The sequence below is a fragment of the Equus asinus genome, chromosome 1 (genome assembly GCF_041296235.1).
Source record: "Equus asinus isolate D_3611 breed Donkey chromosome 1, EquAss-T2T_v2, whole genome shotgun sequence".
In the NCBI taxonomy this organism is placed as follows: domain Eukaryota; kingdom Metazoa; phylum Chordata; class Mammalia; order Perissodactyla; family Equidae; genus Equus; species Equus asinus.
This window is the reverse complement of record NC_091790.1, coordinates 135,715,058-135,735,321: the sequence shown is the minus strand read 5'-3', so window position 1 is coordinate 135,735,321 and position 20,264 is coordinate 135,715,058. Positions and strand designations below refer to the sequence as shown.

At 35.4% G+C, this 20,264-nt stretch overlaps 1 protein-coding gene across 4 annotated transcripts in view; it reads right to left on the bottom strand.

The window, feature by feature from the left end:
* The window catches only part of ANKIB1 (ankyrin repeat and IBR domain containing 1), a 135,507-nt gene that overhangs the window by 74,482 nt on the left and 40,761 nt on the right, over window positions 1-20,264 (bottom strand). For all 4 annotated transcript variants that reach the window (XM_014842944.3, XM_014842945.3, XM_070508332.1 and 1 more), the window contains 2 exons: window positions 14,694-14,972; window positions 2,701-3,001 (listed from right to left, as the gene is read on the bottom strand). In XM_014842944.3, coding sequence (XP_014698430.1) covers window positions 2,701-3,001; window positions 14,694-14,881 — 489 coding nt within the window. In that variant the 5' untranslated portion in view covers window positions 14,882-14,972. The remainder of the gene's footprint in view (window positions 1-2,700; window positions 3,002-14,693; window positions 14,973-20,264) is intronic.

Here is a 20,264-nt window from a genome sequence, read left to right as displayed (position 1 = left end):
ACTTGGCTGGCTGGCACAAGAGGCCTAGCTTTCAGCCTGTCTCAGCTTCTGACATACTTTCCTTAGTAAGCTTAATCATTTCCAGCTTTGATTTAAAGGAGAGCTGCTCGATCTTTCCTTTCACTTGAACACTTAGAGGCCATTGTAAGGCTATTAACTGGGCTAATTTCAATATTGTTGTGTCTCAGGAAACAGGAGGCCCGAGGAGATGGAGAGAGAAGGGGAAACAGCCAGTGGAACAGTCAGAGCACATACAGCATTTATTGATTAAGTTTGCTGTCTTCAGTGGATGCAGTTCGTGGTTCCCCAAAACAATTACAATAGTAACATCAAAGATCATTGATCACAGATCACCAAAACAAATATAATAATAATGAAAAAGTTTGAAATATTGCAAGAATTACCAAAATGTGACATAGAGACACAAAGAAAGCAAATGCTGTTGGAAAAACGGCTCCAACAGACTTGCTTGACGCAGGGTTGCCACAAACCTTCAATTTGCAAAAAGTGCAGTATCTACGAGGTGCAAAAAAATGAGGTAAGCGCTGGCCCAGTTCGCTGGTTCGGATCCCAGGTGTGGACATGGCACCACTTGGCAAGCCATGCTGGAGTAGGCGTCCCAAATATACAGTAGAGGAATATGGGCACGGAGGTTAGCCCAGGGCCAGTCTTCCCCAGAAAAAAAGAGGAGGATTGGCAGATGTTAGCTCAGGGCTAATCTTCCATGGAAAAAAAAGAAAAAAGAAAAAAGAAAAAAAAGAAATTTAAAAATATTAAAAAAATTTTTTTTTAAAAATGAGGTATACCTCATTTTTGAGAAAAGATGTAAAAGATGTATAAAAAAATAAAGATGATTCTTAAAGTCTGTTGTAGTTGTAAAATTACCATTTCATCATCTGTGTTTCCTGTTAGACCTTGAGCACTCCCTCCACCTTCACTCTGCCTTTCCAGTGGCTCCTGGTACTGGGGTTCTGTTGTCCTAGTTACTTTCCTAATACTTTCCTTTCTTTCTCAGCCACATTTCTCAAATTAGTGACTGACACCCTCTGCCTCTCCACTTCCTCAGCAAATGACTCAATTACTCCCAACAATCTGACTTCTACCCTTACCATTTCACTAAAACAATATTCCTAAAAGTTATTAATACCTTTCAAATCCAAAAGCCTTTCTCAGTCTTCTAATTCCTTTACCTTTCTGCAGCATATCACATGACTGACTACCTCTTCTCCTACAATGCTTATAGAAAAATTTTGGAAGCTATTAAAGCAGCAATTTAAGAGCATTATTACTACTATCAAAAGTAAGCTATTTTCTATGCTAACTCGCTTGAGAAATATGATGCAGTCCCATCAATACTGGTGAGTCACTGCAGCAGGGATTCTCTTGCAGGAGGTGGGCATGAAACAACATACAGAAAGGCTTGTGTAAAAAGCCTCAGGAATTCTGCCATTAGCTCCCCTCCCCCTGAAATCCTAGGACATCCTTCCACCACAATGTGAATCAATGTTAGGAAGCATTCCTTAAAAAAACAGTTTCAAGTTAATGATTGTTGCTAACTAACTAGTGGGCAAAGGTGACACAAGCCCAAGAGATGAAATGACAAAGACTTTAAAAGATTAATAAGTATCATGAATAATAGCTGTAAACAAAATATAAGATCAGAAGGGTTCTAGAAGTGAAAAGAATTGAGACTTCAGATATACGAAAGAAACACAAATGGCTGTAATCTCTTAACATAAGTAAATGAAGGACATTCACATTTTTGGTATGTTTATCAATTCAGAAGTATAAAGTATATATACATGAATAACATTAAAGAAATACTAAAGTTTCAGGTATATATTTTAATCTGATTAGATCAATGCTTTTCAAATAAAGGTCTACATTTTTGGTAACGTAGATACTCTGTGATTCAATCTATAATGCTCCTCACTTATACTTAAATACATCTACACAGAAGAACTATGAATTACATATGGATTGGCATGAATGTAGCTGAGACAAGTCTGTTCTGTTGTATGTGTAGTAGTGATGATACTATAAAGAGTAATGATTTCTTAGCTAGTTAAGATCCTATCTTACACGGCTGATTTTATCTCAGCCTGTTGTTAGATGTTATATGTATATACATGAAATACACATATGGAAAAATTCAAACTTAGTATTCAGGAGCACTATAATGCAGATTAAACAGCATTTTAAAATTCCAAATATTTTTTAAAAGACTCCACTAAATGTATTGAGTAATATTTATCCCTTGCTTAGGGAACTGATCAATTCTAGATAACATAGCTATAGGTACCACTTGCTAACATTTGCTATATCCAATATGTATAAATTTTATAAATTGGCTACTAAAACTCAGGAGAAACGTGGAACAACATCCTGCTAAAACTGTTACTCTCAGTATTTGTTTAAGTGACAACTATTATCTTCAAGGGTGCTAGCAAATTTTTAACTGCTCATGATTTCATTTTATTCCCAAGGTTGACTGGTTAACTGTGGGTTTGTCTTTAATCTTTCCCTAAAACAAGGAAATGACTTTATTTAAAAGGCGTGCAAATTCGTTTAGAACCACAAAAGGGACAAAAATGACTAGTTAAATTAACTGTTAAGATATAAGCAAAAGAAACACTGACTATTACATATTACCAAGACACAAATTTTACCATGCAGAATATTAAAAGAACGAAGCTTTACCTCTACGCAGGTTCTCATCCCTGAGGCAGCAGCATAGTGCAGTGGTGTGTTCTTTTTGTTATCAATGGCATCAATAGCTGCTCTCTCATATTCGCCTTGGTCAAGTTTTGCTCCTTTCCATCTTAATATCATCTGTAGACAATCTGCTCTTCTGGAATCATCTTCTGCAGGGCGTGCTAAGCGAGGATGAAGGGCTCCTTCAGATATCATAATTTGAGGTCCCATACACAACAAATGCATAGATGTTTCATTGTGCACATTCCGTTTATTTGGATTTCCATCTCTACCAAAGAGAAAAGTCCTAAAATGGTAAAGGAAAGGATGAAAACCAGTTTTTCCTACCTTGAAATAAGAATATACAGAAAATAAAAAGTTAAAAATAAAAACCCTGCTTCTTAGCTGCCAATCCATTTTCTACTGAAGTATTGCTTCACAATAGGTTGAATGAATAATTCCTACAGTTATAAAAAACTCCATTCTAGAATAGTATTACTAAGAAAAACAAAGTTGAATATCTATAGTATTTGCTACTAAGATTAGAGAAGAAGGGATAGTAAGGGAAAAGAAAGGGAAGGGAAGGGAGAATGAAGGCAAAGTGAAGAAAAAGGAAGACAGGAGAAAACGAAGGGAGGAGGAAGGAAAGACACACAAAGGGCTAGACTAGAGCCCAACTTAGAGACTAACATGTCAATAACATAAATGCTTAGAGTACATTCTTAAACATTCCACACCAACTGTTTTCTTTTTTCTTTATTGCTCTGCCCTGTTTCTCTTAAATACATATTTATTTGATAAGGATGGTGACAATTAATAAGCACAGCAAGTAATGCATGAGTCTGGGACTAAATTTTAAATCTAGGAAAATTTCCTCTACTAAAAGTCATAGGCTAGCCTTTGAAATAACAAGGCATATATTTACACAGTATAACACTTTTTTTTTTTTAAAGATTGGCACCTGAGCTAACAACTGTTGCCAATCTTCTTTTTCTTTTTTCCTGCTTTTTTCTCCCCAAATCCCCCCAGTATATAGCTGCATATGTTTTTAGTTGTGGGTCCTTCTAGTTGTGGCATGGGGGACGCCGCCTCACAAGGCCTGATGAGTGGTGCCACGTCTGCACCCAGGATCCGAACCGGCGAGACCCTGGGCCGCTGAGGCAGAGTGTGCAAACTTAAGCACTCGGCCACGGAGCCAGCCCCTACACAGTCTAATACTTTTTGAGGGGAGTAAGCTGTGGTTAGTTCTAGAAGACCAATATCTAATTCCAAGGTGGTAGCCTTTACCAATGATAGGTCTAGGTGAGCTGCCTTAACTACTGCCAAATGCAGATCTGAGGTTTGTGCCCAGCTCCTAATATATCCTTGAGCTAGGGTCATAGGATGAATAGTTGAGCAATTCAGTCACTATAATAGGATATTGGAAAATGAGTTGGAAAACACCCCACTATAATACAGTCACCCTATACTAGAAAACATACAAATACACTATGAAATGGGCATACAAGTCCCATATCTGAAGATGAGTGCCTATATTTACCGTGGAGGGCTGATATCATTAGCACTCCTATGTCTAAGTTCAGAACAGCAGTAGGAAGAAAGCAGAGCCAAACCCTAAACCCTAGTTACATCTGGATTGCTCCTAGGTTAATTTCAGCTTAGAACACACAGCTCTGACAGCAAATACTGACCTTAGAGGAACTAGCACAGACTCTTCAATTTGAATGAGTTAGCCAAGCTGGAAAGCTCTTATGAGAAAAAGACTGAGGAACAGGTCCTAAGGCAGTAGAAGGTTCCAGAGAATTTTTAGAACAATTGTGGATCTTTCCTTTTTTATCATTCAAGACTCTAGAGAGCTCAGCAGTACAGTCATTCAAAACCAACCTATTAGGTTTTAGCATCTACATTTATTTGAATTGTCCTGAAAGTAGACATGAAGTCTCTGGAGCAGAAACAAATGAATTACCATTACTTATAATAATCATGCCGTTCCTCATATCCCAACTTTCCACTGGGGTAATGCAAGCAGAGCCAGATCAGACGTCATCCTCTATGTATTGGGGTCTTCACTGCAGGAGAGTGTGGTAGGCAGAATAATGCCCCTACCCCAAAGAGGTCCATGTCTTAATACCTGGAACCTATGAATACCTTACCTTATGTGGTAAAACGGACTTTGCTGATGTGATTAAGTTAAGGTTCTTGACATGGGGAAATTATCCTGGATTATCCAGGTGGGCCCAATGTAATCATGAGTCCTTACAAGAGGAAGACAGAAGGGTCAGAGTCAGAGAGAGACTGCTGTGGCCTTTAAAGGTGGAGGAAGGGGCCACAAGCCAAGAAATGCAGGCAGAATTTGGAATCTGGGAAAGGGAAGGGATTCTACCCTAAAGCCTTCAGAAGGAATGCAGCCCTATCAAAATCTTGAGTTTAGTCCAGTGGAACCATTTCAGGTTTTTGACCTCCAGAACTTTAAGATAATAAATTTGTGTTGTTTTAAGTTACTAAGCTTGTGGTAATTTGTTATTGCAGCAATAGAAAGTTGATATAGCAAGGAAGCCCAAAAATAAGACTCTGGGAGGCTGGTATAACAGACCTCCCCACATCTGGAGACATGCCAGGGGGAGGCGGGGGTGGGGAGGGTGGGGGAAAGAACCTACTCCTGAGAGTGTAAACAAATTGTCCCAAGAGAAAATCCCAGGTTCTTACCCTTTGGAATGTAAAATAGGTCTTTTAGGGGGAAGAAAACACTAGCATCTCTGTATTTTAGAATTTATGGAATGTCTTCATGGTCTCAAGTCTCATCCACTCTTCACTCCTCTTCAAATGTAAACATATTATCTCCTGGGACTCCTGAGTTCTCAATCTGTATTCAGTCATAGTTTATCTTTCAAAGCTTGTTTTTTAACTCAGGTCCCAAGTTTCAGTAAAATTTGCTCAGAAAGCCCTAACCGCGCATATTTTCTCTACTGTCCCACATAACCTTATTGCCTTCTGATCCCTGCAGTACATGTGTAGGCTCTTCATTGATTGCTCTGTAATTTGGTTTTCTAGGAACTGACCCAGACTATCTACACAAACCCAATCCTATTTAGAAACCTCTTTACACCAGGTTTCCTCTGCCAGTTCAGTTTGGTCACTCCCTTCTTTGTCTTCATATAGCATCCTAATTATATACTAACTCATTAGATTGAGCATAGTTACTTTCTTACATATCTGTTCCCTTCTCCCACTTCGCTATAGGCTTCCAAGGCAGGGTGTATAGCCTGTCCTATCTTTTTTGTTGTTTTGGTGAGGAAGGGTGGCCCTGAGCTAACATCTATTGCCTATCTTCCTCTTTTTGCTTGAGGAAGAGTGGCCCTGAGCTAACATCTGTGCCCATCTTCCTCTATTTTGTATGTGGGCTGCCACCACAGCATGGCTTGATGAATGGTGTGGGTCTGTGCCTGGGATTCGAACTGGTAAACCTGAGCTGCCAAAGTGGAGCACGCTGAACTTAACCACTACACCATCCTGTTGGTGCCCCCCCTCCCAATCCTGTTCTTTCTTGAATCCCCAGTGAAGTGTCAGAGACTAGCAAATTCTTGGTATAATTTTGATAAACTGAATCCATATTGCTTTTATGATCTAGATCAGTGACATGGCAGTGGAGATCTCCTAAGACAGCACTCTAGATCTCTCAAGCCAGCAGCATAGTAGACCAGTCAAGAACATGGCATCTCGTATAGGATGCCAGGCTCCAATCCTAGTTCTGTCACTTTTCAGCTGTGTAATTTTGGGCAAGTTACATAATAGCTCATTAACAACTAACATATATGGTTCCTACCCTTTGACCCAGTAAACCTACTCCTGGGAATTTATCCTAAGGGAAATAACTTAAAAGAAAAATCTATAAAAACAGTGACAATCAATAAATAGTGTTAGTTTGAATAGAAAAATTTGGAATCACTTAAATCTCTGGTTATAGGAGAAATGGGAAACATAAATCATGGTATATCTATATAATAGAAAATTATAATAAGGTCATTAAAAAGTCTATCTATGAATGTTTATAGCTAAAACTAGAAGGGAAGAGAATAATTCTAACAGCTGTTTAAGGGAGGCAGAACATGGGTAGTTTTATATATTTACATAATCATCATCTTGCTAATTAGTTAAAAAAAGTGAAAATAAATATTTTCCCTACGTCAACAACTGATGATAAAATTCCCAGTCATATTTCCCTGTGTTCATAATGGTTGAATTACAGTGGATTATAACAGATAACTAAAATTAAAACCATACTCTAAAAATGTGTTCAAGATTAAAACCTCTTCTGAGAGATATTATTATTAACAACAACAAAAAAATCATTTCTTTGAAAATTTAATTTAGGAAGAAATTATTAAAATTAATTCAGATTCTATAAAATTCTGTGCAACCACATTTATCCAGCCTTTCCTATCCCCATTTCCAATATATCATTTATTCTCTCTTTTAGTTTGTTCAGGAAACCTCAGGTTCTTCTCAGTATGGAATTTAATGAAGTTGGGAGGATGTCAGTTGACACGGAGGGATCTCTCTCTCTCTCGTATTAAACATTTCTAGATCCTTCCCAATACAAAGAAGAGATAGTGAGATAATTCTGAAAATGTTCTCACATCTAATCTGCCAGGCTCTAATTAATCAAACCAAGCAAAGCTTATTATTCTGAAATTAAAATATTAAAATAGTTTCTTTATACACATTTATTCAGGAAAGACTCAAATTTATTAAACATAGTGCCCTACCTGCCTTAATATTTTGAGCTAAAACTATAAAGCTGGATATTCTAATTTTATTGATTCATACTACTACTTTTCTAGCAAGTTTAAATTCAAAAGTAGAGTCTTCTGTACTTTACATGACTGCATAAACAGAATAAAAAATATATAATTGATACATAAGTTTTAGATAGGCCCCTTTCTGTAAGTATGTCAGTAAATATGAAGTATATTTTACTACATGCATATAAGGTTAATTCTAGAACAAGGACAAGAGATAATTGGCAAGAATTGGAGTAAGGAAAATATTAACCTGAAAAAAAACAACTCCCTTTCATCTGACCCTCATTACCCATCCAGGAGCCATCTGTTTTTTTAGATTCTTTCACTGTTAATCCTCAAATGGTCGGTTTATAACCTCTATTTCTTCTACATGCAATCTCCACTTTGATATGACCCTATTCTTATCATTGTACTGAAACTGTCTTCTCTCACCTCAATAGGAATTTCCTAAGAGCTAAATTATTCATTGTCCTTAATTTTTGCTTTTAACCTGAAATTGCTGACTATTCATTTACATGGTTTCTATTCTTTGTATTACCTTGGTGTCCATAACTACACACCTTTCCAATATCTCTCAGTTTTTATCAGTACAACTTTTCTTTTACCCATGATGATGGCTCCACTTCCTACCCTGTTATTGGAAGCATATTCAGTTCTTTTTTTTTTTTTTTTTAAAGATTTTATTTTTTTCCTTTTTCTCCCCAAAGCCCCCCGGTACATAGTTGTATATTCTTCGTTGTCGGTCCTTCTAGTTGTGGCATGTGGGACGCTGCCTCAGCGTGGCTTGATGAGTAGTGCCATGTCCGCGCCCAGGATTCGAACCAACGAAACACTGGGCCGCCTGCAGCGGAGCGCGCGAACTTAACCACTCAGCCACGAGGCCAGCCCCCAAATTCAGTTCTTAAATCCATTTTCTTCTCCATACACATTCCTCCCTTTCAGAGAGCACATCTATTCTCAAAGACATTTATTTTTCAATGCTTTCTGTGAATACCCTTTGTAAATTGTAAAGTATTATCAGAAGCCAAATGATAGGCAGTGGTGGCAGAATCATGGTTTCTCTCAAAGGACTTCTACTATTACTCCTGTTAATTCTTAATGCTCTATCACCCTGTCTGACTTCTAATCAGACCTCTACACCATATCCTAACTTCTTATAGGCCCCTTTCTCTTGCATATTCCACCATTGTCTCACATTCAACTGGGCTCCCTTCAAAAGAAGTCTTCTCTCCCAGAGCCTCAATTTGTTGCCATAACACTCTTATTCTCAGTTAATAACATGTACATACACCTTCAGTTCGTTTTCAATCTTCTCTATCATGCAACAAATATTTATTGAGCAGTCGTTATTCGCCAGGTACTATTCCAGAAGTTAGGCATATTGTGAAGAAAACAGATTAAGTCCCTGCCCTACGGGTTTGCACGCAAGAGGAGTTGGGAGAGGACTGAATTTCAATCCACTTAAAAGAACTTAATAACTCCTGAAATATAAAAGAGTCAAAAAACAGAAATCAATAATTGGAAATTCTATTTTAATTCTCAAAGCCTGCAATTAATATATGCTCTAATAAAGATTTTATATTTTATTTATACCAAAAGACAGGCCCGTTTTATTTCCAAATAAGCAAAAGAAGCTATTCTGTAAAATCTAAGGAATAAGTATTATAATCTCTATTTTATACATGACTTTCCCAAGAAGATACAACTAATGAATTGCATACCCAAACTAGAACACACTGAATTTCAAGTCTAGCAGTCTTTTTGCTACATTAAGTAATAGCTATTTATGACTATGGATTTAGTTTCCCATCAAAGAGGCCCTGTAACGTAGTATAATGTAAACACACAGCATTTGGTTCAGAGAGATATGGATGCAAACTAGCTGCTAAACTGTCAACTACTCTTCTTTGACTATAGTACTGTCCCTAAGAAGAGACGAAAGTTATGGCTGCTGCAGCAGGTACCAGAAAGCTAAAGGAAACAAGGATAAAAACCAAGGTCTTATTCCAAATGAGTGCTTTACTTCATGGCTACAAGGTCCTTGACTAGGTGTATCTACCTTGGTCTACCCACATATGTCATGTATTAGGAATCTAGGCAAGCTGAGCCAGTGTCTATACTGAAACTAGCAGGGAGGTACCCCAGATTACATGAGGCAGCATGAGAAAATAATGGCCTTCAACTTGGTAGAAAGTTTAGCAAGGTTAAATTCAGTGAAATATCTGAAGCTATCTAAAACACAAATAGTTAAAATAGAGTTGCTATTTTACTTAATACTGATGAGTAAATGCTATTTATCCTTATTCTACATGACACAGTGTTAAGAGTAGTTTCTTAATTCCAAAAGCAAGTAATCAGTTAAAATAATAATTTTATTTGTGATTTTCTAAGCACTAAGTAAATTTTTAAAAAACAAAAGAATACACAAATTAAAGAAATTAGAGTTGCTTATTCTTAGGAAAGAAGAGGAATACAGTAATTTCTGGGTTTAGTATAGGGTTTTAAGGGCTTTAATAAAGAAGTTATGAGCCATTGATCTCCAAACAATTAAGGAAAAAAAAAGAAAATGCCCAAACACTTTAGGCTGAAGTCAAAAGTCAAGTATAAAGTAAAAATATAAGTATAAATATTGGTATTCATATATCATAATGGTAGTCCAAACTGTAACTAAAAGAGAATATACAGTCACCTTTTCTGTGGGTCTTTAAATTCTCATTCAGTAGAACGATAACCATAAGATGGTGACAGACAGACATATTCCTGCTTAGAGGAACAAGGAACATAAGACCAGATCAGTAATTCTTAAACTTTTTGCTCACAGGACCCTTTTACAACTTTAAAAATTACTGAAGATTCCTAAGAGCTTTTGTTTATGTGGGTTACATATACTGATACTTACCATATTAAAAATTAAAACAGAAATTTTAAAAATGTTTATTCATTAAAAAAAAACCCATTACATATTAAACACTTGCAAAATTTTAAAATGAAAAATACCTATATTTAAAACAAATTAAGTGAGAAGAATGGCATTGTTTTACATGTTTACAAATTTCTTCTAATGTCTGGCTAATAGAAGACAGATGGATTCTCAAAGCATTCAATCTGTTGTGATATGTTGTTTTGTTCACATATATGAAGAAAATTGTCTTTTTTATTAGAAAATCCAGCCTTTATATGATAATAAAATACCCTTTTCAGATAATTGTGAATATTCATATTTGATATTATACCAAAAATTCAACAAGTGGTCATTTCTTAAACATTAGTTGCAACATAGAATCTGAAATTATATCAATGAACTTTTTGTATTCTACTACATTAAAATCCATTGGTCTACCTTCTAATTTGAATAAATCTTTTACCCAGGCATAATTTTTAAAAATCAAATTCTGATCTTCTGAAAAATACTGATTCACTGAGTAACACAGATCTAGATGTTGTCACATTTCATTATACAGTATTAAAAAAAAAATCACATTAGGTTATATCACCACCAATCTTATCAGAAAAGTCTCTAAGTATTAGGAAGCTGTCAAGCTGAAGGCAGTGAATATGAGTTTTCCAAAATCCTAATATTCACTTCAAAGCTCAAATTTTATCATTAGCAACAAATACCGTCAATTTTTCCTTGATTCATATGCTCACTTAATTCATTTTCAAGAAAATGTTTGCCAAGTATCCCAGTCTGAATAACCATTTTTTTCTTGTGGTTAGTTTAAAATGGTGTTTCAGGAAAAGTAAGTGGTTCAATTCACAACTCAAACAATAGTACAAGTGCTCCTCTTCAAAGCTATCACCATACCACACCAATGGCAGAAGTGCTTCATGCATTCTTTCCATTTGTCACATACAATATTAAAAAGATGTGTACCCAAGGATGGAGATTAATTAAAACTAATAATTTTTACTGCTTTGTCAAGAATATTTTTAAGTGAAATTGGCTTTCTTTTTTTTTTAAACTGCAAGTGCCTGGCAGTGACAAATACAATGATTATTAGTGAAGTTTGGTGCCACCACCTTGATTCATATAAAGGCATCAGTAGTTGTATCCTCAGTTTTTTCACTATCACTGCAAATGTCAACACAGTGAAAAAGGCAAATAACATCTTAGTGTTAGTATAAACATAGTTCAACCTCATGTACCCCGTGAAAGAATCTCAGGATCCAGGAGTCCTCAGAACATACTTAAAGAATCACTGGACTAGGTAACCTTCTTATATGGTGTTTTCCAATTTTATAAAATTTATTTATAAAACTAAACTATAAATGGTTAAAAAATATTTTGCTACTTGGTTTCTTTTATGTTAAAATATACATACTACCTTAGTAACATTAATATACAAATACATTTTACTCGGTATTGCAAGCAATTTTTAATTAATCATATAACAAAACCTGATACTAAATATTATTGGAGTGTTCAATATTAGGAAGCAAAAGCAACAGTTTTTTAATGTTACTGAAAATGTTCAACTTAAATTAAGAAAGCCTTCATTGATTTAAGCAATCAATAGTTAATCTACTGAGAACATTTGTAAGTGTCCAGCATTGCATTTATGATATTTACAATCTAGTAATGAGTTTAATAATGATAGGACAGTTTAAAATCTAAGTTGTAGAAATGTCAGGAAGAATACTGTAGGTCACAGTACTTGAGAATGAATTCATAAAAAAGGCAGAAACCAAGTTAGGATTTAAAGGACAGGGAATTAGAAAAGAGAGAAGACATCTGAGAATCAAGGAGCAACAAGAATAAAGCTAAGGGAGTGGCATTTCTAAATGTGGGGAAAGCAACAGGGAAGTTAATCAACCAGTCTGACTGATAAGATCATGTTAGAGAGTAAGGAGAGATTCCCCTAACTGGGTAGAATGAGAGCCGTGTAAAGAGAGCTTTGAAAGCCAAACAGAATAATGCATACAATAGGGTATTGTTATAGGTTTCTCATGAAAGAAAGAACACTAAAAAGGCTATACTTCAGCAAGATTAATCTGGACATGAGATTAGAACAGCAAAAGATTTGCAAAAAGCACATTTAGGAGTCAGATATTTTCCATTTGGGAGCAGGGGTTGATAAGAGTGAAATACGCTTGGGAATGGAAAGAAGTAAAACCAAGAGATAAGACTTAGTGAACTCTGTTAGTAACAGGTTAGATAAAGGAGAAGATTAAGTCAGGGATGATCTGAAGATATTTAGGGTTACAGAGGTGAGAAGTAGTAACGTTATTGAGTATATATTGTATGCTAGGCAGCATAATAGACACACTAATTAATGTAATTGTCCCACAAACTCTATGAGATACATACCTAGTTTATAGATAAGGAAACCAGATTGACTAAGTAACTTGCCTTGCTAATAAGTGGCTTAAGTAGCCGTGACACATAAATTTATCTGACTGTAGAGATAAGAAGCTATACAGATCAGTGGTTAAAAGCCTAAAGCTGTCAGTCATCTCCCCTGGGCAATTAGCTTTGCCACTTACAGGCTGCAGAGTTCTGACAAGTTGCTTACCCTTTCTGTGTCTCAGTTTTCTCTAAAATGAAGGTAACGAACCACCTCACAGAACTGTAATGAGGATTAAATTAGACAATGCATGTAGCGCACTGCTAATAGTGCTTAGAAAATAATAAGCTCTCAATCTGTTTGCCATTATCACATCAGCACAATATGCTAGTGTCATTAACATTGGGTGACCCAGTTTTGGAAAGAAAAACATAAAATTTCAAACAAGATGAGTAGGAGGTAGCTTTTACGTAGGTATTTTTAGAGAAATGAAAATAAAAGAAATACAAAAAAGAGAGGTTACAGAAATACCTATTTTTAAGTCAAGAAATACTTATTTTATTTTTAAAAGGTTACAGAAATACCTACTTGATAAAGTCATGGGTCTGGATGACCTAAATTATTTATGGAATTCTTCTCATTCACAAATCCTGATCATAAAAATATTTACTTGTGGAATGATTTTATAAAACTTCTGTTTACTTTTTGTAAGATACTATGCTAGATGGTAAAAGTACAAAGAAGGTACCTTTAAAAAGTTGTAATTTAGGTAGGCAGGGAGAAGATACACAAAATTATAAAATATAATGAAATAGTGTACACCATACAAGTAATATCAACAAACAAAAAAAAGCCATAGAAGTTAAAAAAAAGATTGAGGTTTCTACCGGTTGTAACAGGCTAAGGAGACAGATAAAGCCTTGACAGGACCTTGAAGGAAGGGTATGATTTAGATGAGACAGAAAGCTGAGAGGAGTGGGGAAGGGGGACACTCCTGGTAGAGAGAGCAGCAGGGACATGGCAAACATAGCACACACGGCATGTTTCAGGAACACCAAAAAGAGCAGCTTAATTTGAACAACAATTGTATAAGAAATATAAAAAAGGTTGACAGTTCAGTTTTTTGTCAAGTTCTAAAGAGCTCTGAATAGTGATTTAAAAATTATATTTCACTGTGTAAGCAAAGAAGTGTTTCTTTCTTTCTCTTCTAGCATCAGACTTTCATAGCTGCATAATCTACTTCTAAAAATTAAATCTGTTTAGAACTACTTTTCTATCCTTTACTTCTTTCCTTTTATAAGCTAGCAATTATCAAATTTAACTCCCATGTAATTAGGTAAGAATCTTCATATAACTATATTTACTGTCACTAATGTTTTCTTGTTGAAGAAGTTTTTTAAAAGTTTCTTAGTATTTTCAGTTTAAGTAAATGTTTTGCTTTTAGAAAAGTCTTTTCAGGTAACTGAACCCCATTAAGAGAAACTCAAACCTGATCATGACTAGATAAGGCAAAAACATTTGTTTTTCAATTTAAACTAGCTAATCAGAGTTTAGAACTTCGCTGTAGGCTCCACTCCCTGAAACTTCTTGTTAGCTAACAAGTACTTTTCTAGAATCAAAATGTTGTAAATTAAATACTATACTATTATCTAAAATTCATACTATGAAACTTACTCAGGATCAAAATACATTTACCACAACAAGAATACGTGAACCAATCTCATTATTAAAACTTTTGGTCTAATTTAGGCATAATTAAAAAATCATACTTAATAATTTAGGCATATTCAGTTTTGGTAAGTTTAATTCACCACAATACCATGTAACATGCACATATCTAAGTATATTTTCAAAGATCAGGGTTTTTTTCCCTTTTCACTAATTTGTTATACTGTTTGACAGCAATACTTACCTTAGTATCTTATTCATTCCATGTCTGGCAGCGTAGTGTAACGGAGTGTTGTGCTGGTAAGGCTCCCCATAAGATGTATTTGGATCAAGGGATTCTTTTAGCTGAGGGTTGTTTTCATATATTTGGCAGGCCAGGTTTTCATCACCATTGATGAGAGCTTTACGGAATTTGGTGGTTGTATTTCCCATGTTTTGTTTTGTTTTTTTCTGATAGACAGTGGCACTTTTTTCCTTCCCCCTTCAGCCACTTCTTGAATGCTACTGCAACATGTTTCACATTCTAATGGAGGAAAAATTATCAAATTAGATTGTAAAGCAATAATTATGAAGCCGTAACCTAAAGAAACAATGTCTAGGAACACTAATAACATGTAGGAAGCATATTTAAGGGGATCAACTATATAACATTTTACCAAATTTATCTTAATAGCCAAAACATCTCAAATTTTTAACATTGCCCATTAACTTCTTGTTAAACTGTAACATCTCCCTGCACAGAGACTGTTAAGAAATCACAGGCTGCACTTTGCACTATAAAAGTTATTTACATATATGGGCTTTTCAATTTTCCTCTTCACACGGACAGGAAATTAGCTTCACTGAATTTTACGGTTGAATACACTTAAATCTCTGTATAAATTATGTATAAATCTGACTCAGCCAGTTTGGGGTAGTGATAAATGTAGGAAATTTTGCTCAAATAAAAACAGCAGAATAGGTGTTAAATTATAGTAAAGAAAAAGTGAAACTGCTCAGTACGTACAAGGACACCAGAGCAAGATTTTTCAAATGTAAATATATAGGACTACACAACTCACTGATTAATCAGATAGTCACAGCAAACTGATAAAACTGATTATAACTGATTATACACCGAACAACGGAAATAGTGATTATTCTACCTTAAGACCATTAAATTTATTTCCTTCTACTAAAGAGCATTCAAAACAAGGCTGAAAACATCATTTATGCATATTATGTTTGGAAAGAGGTTATGATAATTATCATATGGGCATTTACTACTGAAGCAATGTGAGGTGGGTGGCAGAGGAAGGACACGGAAACAATCACTGGACCTGGAGTTTGAAATGTCATATTTGCCTACACTAGCTGTGTAATTTTGAGCAAGTTATTTATCCTTCAAAAGCCTCAGGTTCCATGGCACCAGCTTAGTGGCCTAGTGGTTAAGTTCAGCACCCGCTGCTTCAGTGGCCTGGGTTTGGTTCCCAGGTGCGGACCTAGACCACTCGTAGGCAGTCATGCTGTGGCGGCGACCCACATACAAAACAGAGGAAAACTGGCACAGATGTTAGCTCAGGGCCAATCTTCCTCAAGCAAAAAGATTGGTCAGGGCCAATCTTCCTCAGGAAAAAAAAAAGCCTCAGGTTCCTATCTGTACAGTAAAGGAAAATGACCATTTCTTAGGGATGGCTGTGAGGATTATCAGTGCTACTTTATTCAACGTACCTACCACATTCTTTGGCTAATGTGCTCAATAAATGCTAGTTTCATTCCATCCTAATGTTTCTGAATCTATTCTTGAACTATGATCAAAATTAGTGACAAGGCAAACAGCATATGCAAAGGTAGGTATGAAGTAAAAGGCCTATTCAAGGAATGGTGAGCACAGATGGAGTTCAGGGTCTCTACTGTTGGACTAATAGGACATAAAACTGAAAATAGGTTGGGGCCAGACTAAGAAACTTATACTTTAACATGGAAAGAATGGATAATTAAAGGCTCTTATGCAGGGCAGTGTCATAACTACTTTATGCTTTAGGAAATTAACTGTTGTGACAGTGTGGAAGACAGACTAGAGGGAGGAAAACTTGGAAGCAGAATACAAGAGTCTATCATGTTATCCAATTAACTCATTGGCAGGCTGGACATTAAAATATAGCTTTAAAAAAACAGTTGAAAATAATATGTACTTGTTCAACACAAGTTTTGTACAGGGTAGTAACAGTCTCAACAGATTACAAATTAAAGGACTGAAAAACAAAAGAGTTAAGCTTCCTGTAAAACAGAGGCTCTCAACCTTGGCCATACATTTAATAACGGGGAGAACTTCAGAGTCCCACTGGCTGAGCTACATCTCAGACCAATTAAATCAGTCTCCAGGGGGTGGCACCCAGGCATTTGTATTTAAGCTCCTTAGGTGATTTCAATGGGTGCACATCACTGCATAAAAAGCTCCTAGATCCCTCCAGCTAAATGGTTATAACTGAGCTTGGAGATAAAGGTGAGCAGGCAGGGTAAGACACCTGCTAAGCCTCTTTTAGAGTAGAGAGGCACATTTTCTGGCCCACATCAATAGTTAATGAGGTCACCATTTGGGTCCTTTAAAGGTTCTTTGTTATTGACTTTTTATTTTAAATATACAAATACATATGCATACTAGTAATTTTTGAAAACATGAATAAAGAAAAAGGACAAAAAACCCATAGTTTATTTACTGGAAGATAACTACTATTAGCGTTTTGAAAAATAACCACCCTGTTTATAATATATGTAAATATATTTGTATACCTATATACACTACAAATATTTATATACACAAATTAGATCATTCCTCATAATTTTTACATTTTTATTTAGCTTTCCAGAGGGTTGCTGAACCTTTAGGCTAAAGTACTACTCCTTTATCATCCCATCTTGAATGACACGAGTAAATCCCTCCCTCACACACCCTTTACTTATCACAATATACTATTGCCATTGGGAGATTTTTCAGGGACAGACTGGATGTTATTTTATTTATTTCTTTTGTTTTTCACAGAATCTAAGAGCCATGTGTTTATTCTCAGTGAAATAATTTGTGTTTTGTTGTACTGCTTTAAGCATTTTAAGAGTTTATTATCCCTAATGAGAACTCCACTAAGTTTATTGTATATTTTTATCTATAACCAAATATAAAGGATATCATGGGGGTTCGAAAGAGTCTTTCCTAAGGATTTGGAAACTTTCAGTTGTTTTGGTGTTATCTTTCTACTCTGATAGCATGTAGCTCAAACCATAAACATTTTCAGAGTTTTAGGTTAGATTAACACATAACACATTTTCTTTGATTTACATTACTTTAGTGAAATGTTCTATAAGAAAAACAACTTCTATCCAACATGTAAAAAAAGAAATATTTAAGAAAGCAATGATATCTTGGGGTACTTATTTAAAATAACAAGATACTTTAAAAAATCAATAATACTCTAAATGTGCATTAAATATCACTGTCACTCATGTTGAAAAGCATAACGGCATCTAGAAACCTCTTTGTAGTCCTCTTTTATTTTCAAGTCTGTTTCATTTTTAAAATTTAAGCTCAATAAGCCTGAGAGTCACCAGGAAATGCATCACTTAAAACAGTCATAGCTCCACTCCCCCTCAGATTTAGTCTCACAAGACTTGCCTAGAAATTTGCCAGATGTGTCCTTTTGCTTCTTCATAGCCACAGCTAGTATAACCTGAAGTGATTGTTCCCTCCTTGTTTGAATCAAACCCTTAAGTAATATTTCTCCAACTCCAAGATAAATCTATGCATAGCGCTTCATGAGGCAGCAGATGGATTATCAGAGAAGTGAAAATAATTCCTTATTTTAGGCTTCTAAGTTTTATAGGAAAATCTAGGCAAATCCTCATCATCTTTCACTAGGAAAGCACAGCATTTGATACGTATTTAATGAAAAAAATAAGAAAAATGTAGCCTGTCAATGGACTCCAGAAAGCCTTCCCTAATTTCTAATTAACTTTTAATTGTGAAGGGCTCTATAACTCTAGGTTTAAATCTTTGTCTCTCAACTTTCCCATTCATAGGTTAATAATCTGCAACAAAAACTCAAGTGCACTTAAACTAACAAACTACTCTCAGAAATCTTTTACAGAAGATGAAGTTCTTCAGAAATAAATAACCAACCCCTAATTTATGTTTTCACAAAATTATTTTTAAAGTCATGATTATGGATTGAAGTTGTTGACCTAAACAAAATAATTGGCTCCCATTCTTCAATTAACTAGAAGAAAATTCAATATTACACACACACACTCAATCCATCCTTCTGCAGCTGTCTGCACTATTGATAAAAATAACAATCTTAAACCCATAAGTAAACTTTTCTTTAGCCAGAAAAGAAACAAGTAGAAAGTTCATTCAAACAGTAGGTCCCAACCCCGCCCAGCTCCAGGTTGAAATCAGAGAGATGTCTCTCTAGGATGAAGATTCCAAAAGCTCAAAGTCCACAGAAATGCTCTAATTGTTACTGTAATAATACTTAGAGAAAAGGAAAAGATGGTTTAAAAAGAGACTCTAAGAGAATTTTCAAGAGATAAAGTAAAAAAAGAAAGAAAGATAGAAGGAAAAAAATCCAGGAAAAGTCAATATACTACAGCGGACAAAAACCATGTGGGCAAATAATATATGAAGCTATCGACTCTGTTCATTCTCTCATTCAACAAGCATTTATTAACCTGTAATAATTTTCATTTGTCACTATGCACCAGAATCACCTGGGGAGGTGATTTCAACTCATCTAGGGAGAACAAGGCCAGAGTAAGAATTTTAAAAGCTTCCCAGTAGATTATAATACACAAGTGAGTTGAGGATCACGGACTAATTCTTAAACTATGCAAAGCCAAAGGTGTTGCCAAGAAGGGTGATGGCAAGGAGAAGTGTAGTAGGAGTTGAAAAGACCTGTGCTCAGATTCTGTTTCTGTTTTACCAAGTAACTTAACCTCTTTGAGTTTTGTCCTCATCTGTAAACCAACAGTATTAATACCTTCCTTCAGCCAACAAATATAAATAAACAAATGAAAATGACTGTACCTATGAAGTTTATATTCTAGTGGAAGTAAAGAGAGAAACATTGTAAGGCATTGATTTTATCCCGTGTGCAATACGGAGCCATTACAAGTTTTTGAGCTAGATCTTTCTCAGGCTTTAGCATTTTTAGAAAAATGCATTTAAGGTTTATCCTTGTTAATGCATGAATCAATAGTTCAATCCTTCTTATTGCTGAGTACTACTCCATTGTATCCATCCATTGTATGGATGACCACTGTTTGACTCACCAGTCACATATTAAAGGACATGTTGGTTGTTTCTAGTATTTGGCAATTGTTAATAAGGCCACTAAAACATTTACATACAGATTTCGTGTGAATATGTTTTAATTTCTCTTGGGTAAACATCCAGGAGCAGAATTGCTGGGACATGTGGTAAGTTATATGTTTAACTTTATAAGAAACCACTGAAGTGTTTTCCAGAGTAGATGCACCAGTTCATTCCTTTCAGCCACATATGAGAGTTACAGTTGCTCTGAATCTTGGTCAGCATTTAGAACTGTCAGGGTTTTTTTCCTTTTTTGGTAGCAATTCTAATAAATCTGTAGTGGTACCTCACAATAGTTTTAATTTCCATTTCCCTAATGACAAACAATGTTGAGCATGTTTTCATAAGTGTATTTGCCATGAATATATCTTAATTTGTAAAGCGTCCGTTTAGATCTTTTGCCAATTTTAAAGATGGGTTACTATTGAATTTGAGCTCATCACATAACAATGTTTTGGTCAACAACGAACC